We start from the raw sequence: 10,230 nt of genomic DNA, 5'->3' as shown, positions 1-10,230 counted from the left end.
CTCCCCCTCCTCCGACGCCTCAGCCAATCGCTGCGCGGCTCTGCCGATGACACTGCGGGGCTGGGGCCAATCCCAGCGCGGCGTCACTGAGCGGGCTCGTCGCTCTCCGCCAATGGGAGCGCAGATGCTTCGGTCTCTCTCCTCTGAGGATTGTAGAACACAGGCAGCAGCAGAGAAAAGCGTAATAAGGCAAATAAAGCGCTCCCAAGCGCTGAAGGCAATTCACAGAGCTCCCCAGCGCTGAAGGTCCAGGAAAAGCGCCCTCAAGCGCTAGCAGTAAAACAAAAGCGCTCCCAAGCGCTAGAAGGGGAAAATAAAGAGCTCCAAGGCGCCAGTCCAGCGCAAGTACAAGTAAAGCGCCCCTCAGGCACTAGTGCCCCAACAGTCCTCCACAAAGTCCTTCAGGGGTCCAGGACAAGTCCATCAGATATCCAGGGGCTGGGCAGGGCCCAGGGATTCCCCTGGGCCCAAGCAGCAGCACGCCCCTGGTAGGATTCAAGTCCGAAACAAGAACATTTTTAGAGTGTCACAGCACCCTTTTTATACCCAAAATCCTTTGTCTAAAGGGTGCAGGCAGTGTGAGAACCAGCTAGAACTGGTTATAGGGAATTCCTTTCACTGGCCAGCTAGGCACATCAGAAGCACCCCACGGGGTGGAGCCAGCATTGTGTGGGGAAAACCCAGCCTCATTCAGGACCCTCAACCAGACGGTCAATCCACAAGCAGGCCCAGGCTCACTCCTCCCCTCACATCAGCATGCTAAACACTCCATTCACCACAGGGGCAGACCCTCCCAGACTCTTGGAGCCAGGCTCACCAGCCAGCCTCAGCCAATCACACGCCAGACACAAATTACACAAATATGCCAGCTTCTAGAAGTTGCACTTCTACACTAGACACAATCATGCCACATATATCATTACGCAGCATTCAATCTCACGAGTTTGCACATACCAAACTCGGCCCTGCACTCCCCACACATCAGGAACTACCATGGTCACACATATTCCCCATGCATTCCTATGGGAGGGCAGGTCACTCACCACAAATACACAGAGAGCTCACGCACTTTACACTGTACCACAGTGAAAAAGTGCGCAGAGGCCTAAAATCACCACCACCAGGTTCCAGAAACAGGCTAGAAAAAAGCAAAAAAGTTTCGGGGTGAACCTGCCAAAAGGGCCGGGTCCAACAGCTGCCAAAAGGCAACATTTTTTTATATGTAGCTTTCAAAAGTGTGCGTATTCTACCTAAATCATTAGGGTTTGCAAATATACTCATAATGCGCTCAAATGTACTCATTATAGACCTGCTAAACATATATGTGAGGCGTTAAGATCTGATTGCACTTCTCATTATACCATTTCCTGTAAAGTCATGGCTTGTGATGTCACTGACTGTGATGCCACATGTGATGTCACATGCTGTGATGTCACTTGCATACTGCCTAACTAGGTAAATCCCCCCACTTTTTTTAAGACTTGTGCCCTGATAGTTTAATATATCTGGCTCAATGATCGTTATTTCCCTATTACTATTAGCCACACAAGCGTGGCTCCTTTAGCCAAAATAGGATCTTTAGTCAAAAGCATGCTGCATTCTGGAACTTGTAGGCCCAAAGTTAGATTGAGAAAACTGAAACTTACGTACAATTATCAAAGTGCAAGTGCCTAAAAGACCAAGTTAAAATGGACTGTGCTGACAACTTTCTACACATCAAATATGGCGAGATGCAAGGACGCTCTGAAACTTTCTGAATAGAGGGGTAGGCCTAAGTTTTAGACAAAGACCCATGACTTTGCATGTCGTCAGTCTGCTGAGAAAACTGGAATCAAAGAACAGCCCACATGTTTCTCTTCCCATGCACGTCTTCAGAGGCCGCTGGGCTCGTCGGGCTGTATCTGCCGCTAGGGGCACGAAGTGCGACGTGGAAGGAAAAAATGAATCTTGGCGAGGAGCAGCAGCGCTGCTTGAGTACCGAGGCAGACTCGTGATCCGAGAAAGCACGCGGGTCGGAGTCTCCAAAGGAGCGGGGAAGCAAGGGAGGCCGGCACCAGGGAGGGCAAGAGGAGGTGGGAGCTACATCGTTGAGGTCACATACAGGGTATCTAGGAAAAAGGTGAGAAGAGCGGCAGCTCAGCTATCCCGCTAGCTCACTGACAGCCAGAGAAAGGCAGGGGAGGGAGGCTGCAGCTTTGAGTTCCCTGACAGCCTGGGGAGGGGCCCGGCATCCTCGAGAACAGTGACAGGCAGCCAGGAAAGTGCAGGGGTGGCTGCTGCAGTCCCGATCACACAGACAACCGCGGAAGGAGCGTGGGACAGACGAGAGGGGAAAGTGAATGCTGTCCCGGGTAAATACAGAAATAAATCAGGGTAGGGGAGAATTTAGCTTGCAACCCTGTGCACACTAACTGCAAGAACACGATGCCATCAAGGGACAAGAGGTAGTACCGCTGGTGAACACCCGGATGGTAAAAGCAAAGAAAGGGGTGGGTCTGCTTCTTAGGGCGAGCCACTGTCAGCCAGCAAAGGTAGAAAAGGAGGCAGATCTGAACACACTGAAATCAAGGGTAGAGGATGAGGAAGATCTGCTGCTGCTGAGCACACTGACGGACAAGGAGCCTGAAGAGGAGGAGGCGCTAAGTATGCAGGTGGCGTCTAAGCACTCGCCCGAGTCCAAAAACTGCACCTGGCACAGCAGCTTCACTGAATGCCACTTGACAACTATTCACTGATCGCAGCCAGTGGTGGCAGAGCACTGCACGCTCCAGGCGCTAGAATCCAGTGAGCATGGACGGGTTGCTGGTGGTCTGCTTGATTTCCCTGGCTATGTTCCTGGGGTGCTTCCTCCTCGGTCTCATACCTCTGGCCATCAAACTCTCCGAGGTAAGTGCATTCGTTCAACTTGTGCATAAGCTGTTTGTAGACAACTGACTGTGTCCATTATTAAACATGTACGTTTATTTGTGCCACTGACCTTGTTGTCTTGGCGCTATAAACGGGGTATTAGTGTTGGGGGAAGCGCCGTTATTGTGAGTTTGGTTTCAAGCTGTGAAACTTCTCATCATCCTCCTCTGCTTTCTTGTTTACCTATCTGTTTGCTTCTGTTTGCTGTGTGATCACTGAGTGTTCTTTGGGACTGACTGTTCTTCTTTATTTATGATATATTCTATCCTGTCATGTCAAATATGCCTCAGAGTGGGGAGTTGGACTTTCAGTTCCTGGCAGCCGGGTGTACTGAGAGGGCGCGCCCCGGCGGCGGCCCCTCTGTGGTACCTATTTACTACACCCTCGAGCCCCGTGGCACGTAGCGACGTCCTCATGACCTTTGCCCCCTGACCGTGCGCCGTGCCCTGTACGTGCAGCTCGTGAGCCGGTGCACGCGCCACTCCGAGTCACCCCGGTTGGAGCTGAGCTCCCAGAGGGCGCGCGCCTCGGCGGGAGGGAGAAGTCAACAGAGACTGCGTCCGTGGAGACGGCGCATTCCGACAACACACCGAGGGCTCTTCAGGAATCCCAAACACGCCGAGGGGCAGCCGGGTGTGTGCGCAGCAGCACTGCGAGAAAACTACCACTCACCCGCTACTAATGTCTATATAGCCTATGAGGGGAATCCTTAGAGGTGGGCAACCCCCACAAAATTATTTCCCGACTAATCGCCTGACGTCCAAATTGCATTTTGTAGCGCTTACTACCCCTGACGAGGCGAGGTGTCGAAGCGCTTTTTCGGCGAGTATTATAGTGAAATATGAAAGTGATTTCAGTGGTGGATAGGTTAGTCAGTTATTTGTATTCAGAAGGATAGCGGAAGGATAGAAGAGGGAACAAGTTTGCAATTATATAACGCTTGGTACCCCTGATGGGGTGTTGAAGCGCCTTTTTACAGCCAGTAGCATGCTACTCCGGAACCCAGAAAGGATTAGGGGTGAATTAGTATAGTGAAATATGAAAGTAATTTTAATGGTAGATATTAGTCAGTTATTTGGATTGAGAAGGGTAGTGGAGGGATAGAAGAGGGAAAAGGGTTTGCATATATGGGGTGTTGAAGCGCTTTTTCAGGGGGTTGCATGCTACTCCGGAACCCATCTTATCTTATCTTATCTTAACAAAAATTTGTACAGCGCACGTTCACCCAGGGGTTTCTTGCCGCTAACCGATGGAGCTGGAGACTAAGGCCAAGGGGAGAGATGGAGAACTAGGCCAGCGTCTGAACAAACAGCCACGTTTTAAGCTGCCTCCTGAACTGGAGAAGAGTGGTGGAAGAGCGGATCTCTAACGTAAGGGAATTCCACAGTTTAGTGGCAAGCCTGCGTCCTCCTTTCCGTTGAAATTTAAAACGGGGGACAATCAGGAGAATCTGAGAAGCAGACCGCAAAATGCGAAGAGGAGTGCACTTGGGCAGAAGTTCCTGGATGAACCTGGGACTGCGTGAATGAAGAGCTTTAAATGCCATGCAGGCAGTTTTAAAGAGTGTGCGCTGCATGACAGGGAGCCAGTGAAGTTGCTTCAACAGCGGTCTGGCAGATTGCCAGCGAGAGAGATGATAGATAAATCTGGCAGCTTGATTTTGGGCCAGTTGAAGACGTTTAGTGAGCGTCACCGGGAGGCCCAAATAGATGGCATTGGCATAGTCTAAATGAGAAAGTACCAATGCCATCACAACCTGGGTTAGAGCGGACTGAGTGAGCATTCGGCTAATCTTTCTTATTTTCCGCAGCTGGAAAAAGCAAGATGACACCACAGCGTTGACCTGAGGCTTTAGTGATAGCTCATCATCAATAAGTACCCCTAGGTTTTTAACCACTTTTGACGGAGTAGGTGGCTTACCGAGTTTGAGCGGCCAATAATGTGGTCCCCAGAGGAGTTTGCTTTTACCAAAGAGGACAAGCTCCGTCTTCTCAGGATTCAATTTCAGATGGTTACTATCCATCCAATGACCTATGGAGATCATAGTGGACTGGAATTGGTGCACAGATTCTGGGGAGTCGTCAATAGTAAAAGTAAGTTGCAGATCGTCTGCGTAATTAAAAGTGGTGACTTTAAAATGTTTTAATAAGTGCAACAGAGGGAGCATATAAATGTTAAACAAAATAGGAGATAAAGAGGAGCGCTGAGGGACCCCACAGGTAGTATGGAGTTTCGAGGAAGAGAAGGGAGGTAGACCGACAACTTGTGAGCGGTCACTAAGGAAGGATCTGATCCAATCATGGGCAGAGCCACGGATGCCGGCTAATCTGACACAGTCGCGAAGAATGTACCCATAAAGGATTAGTCGTCAATAAGTATAGTGAAATATGAAATTTGAGAAGTGGACATGTTAGTGTATTATTTTGATTCAATAGGATAGTGGAGGGATAGAAGAGTGAAGAATTTAGACTTTTTTTTGGGAGGTCATACTAGGAGTAGGAGGCTTGGGATGAGTAAAAAGGGATGTGGAGGGGAAGAGTAAGAGGGAATAGTTTAGAAAGGTTTGTTTTGGGGGATCGGTATAGTAAAAGGGGTGTCAGATGGTGCAAGGAGGGGTGGAGTAGGGGAGAGTCTAGAAAGGGCTATTTTGGGAATCATAGTAGTGGTATGGGGTTTGGGATGAATGAGAGAGTGGATGTAGAGGATATAGTGATAGAGGTATAGGGTGAGGAATAGGGAAGTGCATTGGAAAGAGTAGTAGAAAGAGGTTTGACATGAGTCAGAGAGTTGAGGTAGAAGATATATCGAGAGAGGGATAGGGTGAGAAATTGGATAGGGTATTGGATATGCTGAATTAGAAGAAATTAATAAATATATAGATCCAGAAGTACATGGAAAGTATATAGATGCATAAAGAAAGTAAGTATATGTAGATTAAAGATATTGATAGAGGTATTGGGTGAGAAATAGAGTAGTGCATTGTATATGTTTTTTTTGGGGGGGGAGTAATAAATATATAGATCCAAGTACATGTAAGGTATATAAATGCATAATGGAAGTAAGTATATATAGATTAAAGATGCATTCAATAAACTCTGGTTTTCAAGTGTTGTACTTAAAAAATTAGATACTGCTTACGCAGAACAATCCTGGGCCCGAGTGCCGGTCCTGCACATTGGCATCCCAGTGTGGGTACACGACCCCGAATTGTCCGGGCAAAAATAATGGCTGGTAAAATAAATGTGCGGGCCGGGCAAGGGCTGTAGGCACAAGATTATCCTGGCCACTGGATGCGGGGAAAGCGTGCAACTAAAGGAAGGAAGAAAGGAAAGTGGAAAAAAAAGACAGGAGAGGGCAAAATAAAAAAACTCAAGAAGGGCAGACAGAAAGAAAAGGAAAGCAGATAAAAGAATGAAAAAGATAGAAAGGTAGGATAAAATGAAGGATAAGAAGCAGAAAAAGAAATGATAACGCAAAGAAAAAGAAGGAAGTACAAAAAAGAAAGCTGAAGAAAAGAGCGAAAGAAAGAAAAAAGAGTGGAGTGAACGAAAGGCAAGGAAGAATGAAAAATAAGGAAGAATAACAAAAGATCAAGAAAGGAAAAAGTAGTAGTATGAAAGAAAGAATAAAGAAAGTGAAAAGAGAAACAGTGGAAGACTGGAGGAAGGAAGGAAGAAAACAACAGGACAAGGAAATGACAGTAATGCGAAAAAGGCATGAAAGAAAAGGAAAAAGTGAATAAAGCAAGACAGAAAGAACAGAAAACGAAAGAAGTAGCGAAATACATAGAATGAAGGAAAGAAATCAAGATTGGGGGCACAGGATACACATCATGTTAGGAACAGCCTTTGTAAAAAGACAGCTGCATGCTCTCAAACCAGCTGAAAAGCAATCAGTGACTACTGGTAGCTCCTAAGACCTGTCGGGGATTTCTTATCTAACTCCTAATCTGAAGATTTTCACTTCCTTTCTCCTCATTGCTGCAGTTGGTGTTGCTAACCAACACACAAATCCAGCAGCTGCGTGCGTCAACTACAGACAGACTGCACCTGCTGCTCACTTCTGTCTGACTGTGGAGTCCATCCCCAGCCTTTATCTTGACTTTGCTTGGTCCCTGCTGAAACGACTGTTTAGGTGTAGTGACGCAACAAAATAAGTCAGTGGCTGGGAAACATTTAAACAGCATGAATTGTAATGCATTTATATGTTGAAATGCAAATATTTTCATTTGGGAAATCAATGGTCTTGGCCTGCTTGCGCCTGATTTCAAAGATGCTGTGGTGTTCACAATGAGACAGTAAGTGTGAACAGTTAATACCCAAAACTATTACAAAGTTTGCAAATGTCCACAATACTGCATTTTTGCATAACTTAGTTGCGTAAAAGGAGCAAGGGAGTATCCAGAAAATTAAAATACCCCCCCTGCTTTGCACTAGAGCTCTGATGGCACCAAGCATGCAAGCCCTCGACTCCTGTTACAAGAGCTCTCTGGTCTCTTTATTTCAAGCATCTATCCATTTATAAAGATCATTTCACCCCTACCTTCGTCTGCTGATACCCACCCTTCTACCTTTGCATTCTGTATTCTGTTGTACATACAATTTATTTATTAGCCATTCTTTACTTTCCTTGTTTCTTACCTCTTAACATTCTGTTCTTGTATTCTGATGTTGTTATGGAGATGGACATTATTTTACTGTCAGTTGGCTCCCTGGTCAACTGAGAGGTGTCCGTTATGCTGCTGGCTCTATTAAAGTCGATACTTACTGGCTGGCGTACTGTCATGGTTAGTACTGTTTTTCTGTAACTCCTTCATGCAACATTCAGATTGTTCTTTAACCGTAGCTAAGTCAATGGCTACTTTTAACATGGGGGTTTTAGCCACCCATAACCTTTCTTGCATCTTTTTGTTATTACATTGAACCATCAGTTTATCTCTTATTAATTCATCCGCCATGGCACCAAACTTGCACTTTATAGAAAGGTCTCTTAATCTGCCAACAAGTCCGTCGACAGTTTCATCGTTCTTTTGGTGGTGTGTATAAAACTTGTAACAATTCATCACAACATTTTCTTCTTTGGCATATCTAACTTCGAGTCTACGCACTGCTTCTTTATATTCATCTGGCACAGGTTCTCCATTAGCTTGAAGAGCTTGAGAAAGATATCTAAAAATACGTTTCCCCTTCTTACAGAAAGTACTCAGTGAAGGTGCCTTTTTTACTTTCTGATTTATTATTTCTTTTGGTCTGATAAAGGAGGAAGATGTGTTGTACTTACCATTTATGTATTAGCCCTTCTTTACTTGCCTTGTTTCTTACCTCTTAGCATTCTGTTCTTGTATTCTGATGTTGTTATGGAGATGGACATTTTTAGGTCTCGCGCCTGCGATGCATATGGCGAAGCCATATGCCATCGCGCAGGGGCGATACTATTGTTGCCGGGTCTGCTTCCCAGAAGACAGGAGATGTCACGCGCACGCTCTGGAAAGCGATCGGCGCCGGCCGCGTGCGCGTGTTTCCCAATCTCCTGTCTCTCTGGGAAGCACACAAGCAAGCCCAGCAAGCCCCGCAAGCCCCGCCAAGGCGCCACGAGTGAACGCAGTAAGAGTTGTGCAGCCCGCGCTGCAGCTGGTAACATTATTTAGTTTCTATCCAATAACGTCGTAGTTCTGCCCTGTTATTAAATACATTCATTTCATTTTGTTTTCCAGCACTCAAAACGTCACAAGATCATTTTGTGTGTCTCAAAGAACGGGTTGTGATGGCATTTCCTCCTCCAGCAAGAGTAATTGAATCCCCTTGTGTTTTTTTTTTTCAATTTGGAGTCATGTGTATAGCGTGCATCTTTAGTATACTTACTACACACTGCTTCAGAATTGTTTCCTGTGTGCAAATATTGGAAATATATATATATTTATATATATATTTTTAGCCCACAGTTTGTATGAAATAATTCATAGAAGTGACTAGTTGCACTTCTGTGGGTTAAATCTTTGTTGGAACCGTCATTCGTGGGGAAGTGGGTGGTTGCCGGGCTCGCGTGTGTGTTGATGACAGGCCCGCAAGAAGCACTAGGCCTCCTCTTGGCTGAGGCCTAGTTGAATCTGATTACTGGATTAGAGGTGCCTGCCCGTCCGTGTCACTTTCAGTTACCAGGTTACTGGTTCGGAGGAGCATTTCACCCAGTGCTCCCAGATCCAGGCCCCTCTCTGCAACACATTCATGTAGAAACGGGAGCCCTGCCGAAAACATAAGCACAAGAAGACCGACTCGCTAATTTTCTATAGTCGGTGTCTACTTAACTTCTGAAGCTAGGAGCGTTACAAGACTTAGTCACACTTATGCGTATATACATAAGTGAATCGGGCCTAGTATTAAGAAACGGACAGCACAGACCCTCTTCCACTGCCCTGGAACGCCAATTTATTTTATACAAACTTGGTTTCATTTAGTAAAAAACAAAAGCCTGTGTTGTGGGAATGCGCGAGCCGTAGTACCATTATTCCACCCCCACTTGTCTGCCTCGTAGGTAGCTTTCCATGTTATCTGTTCACACTTTAAATAACATCTACATTTTCCAAAAACAAGGAAGAAGCTTGCTGTCCTAAGTTGTTTATAGTCGACACACTCGGTATGCAGACTCGAAGCAGGAATGCACATTGCTGTACAGAATTGTCTTATATAATTCTAAATTATTTATGGTGTATGTAAAGCGCTGCCTCGGAGCGCTTTGGAGGTAGGGTCCAGACAAGATAAAGAGGGGTGTCAAGTTAAATTGAATTGACTTGCATGAACTGACGTTGAGTTAAACCCTTTGTGTGTGTGTTTTTTTATTATGTTTGGGGTGCTCTCTAATAAAAAGCTGATAAACCGGTTCATTCCTGCCGTGGTCCGCGGATGGCTTTATCACCTTATCAGTGTTTTCTAAATACCAAGCATGTTGTACAGGCAATACTACTCATTAATACGTGATATAAATCGACACGTAGACTCATTTGTGACTGGAGGTATGGGGAGACATATTTGTGTGGAACCTGTGTATGTGGTGAGGTCGAACGCAACAGGCACTTTGTTTTAATTTGGTGAGTTGTGTAAGGTGGCGACTCAGGGCGAAAGGGTCAAACTTGTTTCAACCATGGTCTCCCGAGCAAAAGGAATGTTTTGTGATTTAGGAATTTTCTTCTCTTTTTTACCGGTGAAATAGGGCAACGCAAGCAGGATAGGTGAGAATTTAGCATGTGGGAAAAGTGTATACATTTATATTAAAAAATGGTCTTTGACGTATTAGTTGCACGATTTTATGATGTCTGCTATCCTCAGT

The 10,230-nt window shown here is 45.8% G+C and overlaps 1 protein-coding gene across 2 annotated transcripts in view; it reads left to right on the top strand.

The window, feature by feature from the left end:
• The first annotated feature begins 1,937 nt into the window (after window positions 1–1,937).
• The window catches only part of LOC147709380 (zinc transporter ZIP9-like), a 149,413-nt gene continuing 141,120 nt past the window's right edge, over window positions 1,938–10,230 (top strand). Inside the window, exon 1 of one of the 2 annotated variants that reach the window (XM_086927958.1) lies at window positions 1,938–2,886. In XM_086927958.1, coding sequence (XP_086784084.1) covers window positions 2,791–2,886 — 96 coding nt within the window. In that variant the 5' untranslated portion in view covers window positions 1,938–2,790. Of the gene's footprint in view, window positions 2,887–4,847; window positions 5,001–10,230 lie in introns of those variants that run through there. The other variant, XM_086927959.1, reaches the window with a different exon arrangement.

This window comes from Lissotriton vulgaris, chromosome 6 (genome assembly GCF_964263255.1).
Source record: "Lissotriton vulgaris chromosome 6, aLisVul1.2, whole genome shotgun sequence".
In the NCBI taxonomy this organism is placed as follows: domain Eukaryota; kingdom Metazoa; phylum Chordata; class Amphibia; order Caudata; family Salamandridae; genus Lissotriton; species Lissotriton vulgaris.
This window is presented reverse-complemented; position numbering and strand designations above follow the sequence as displayed.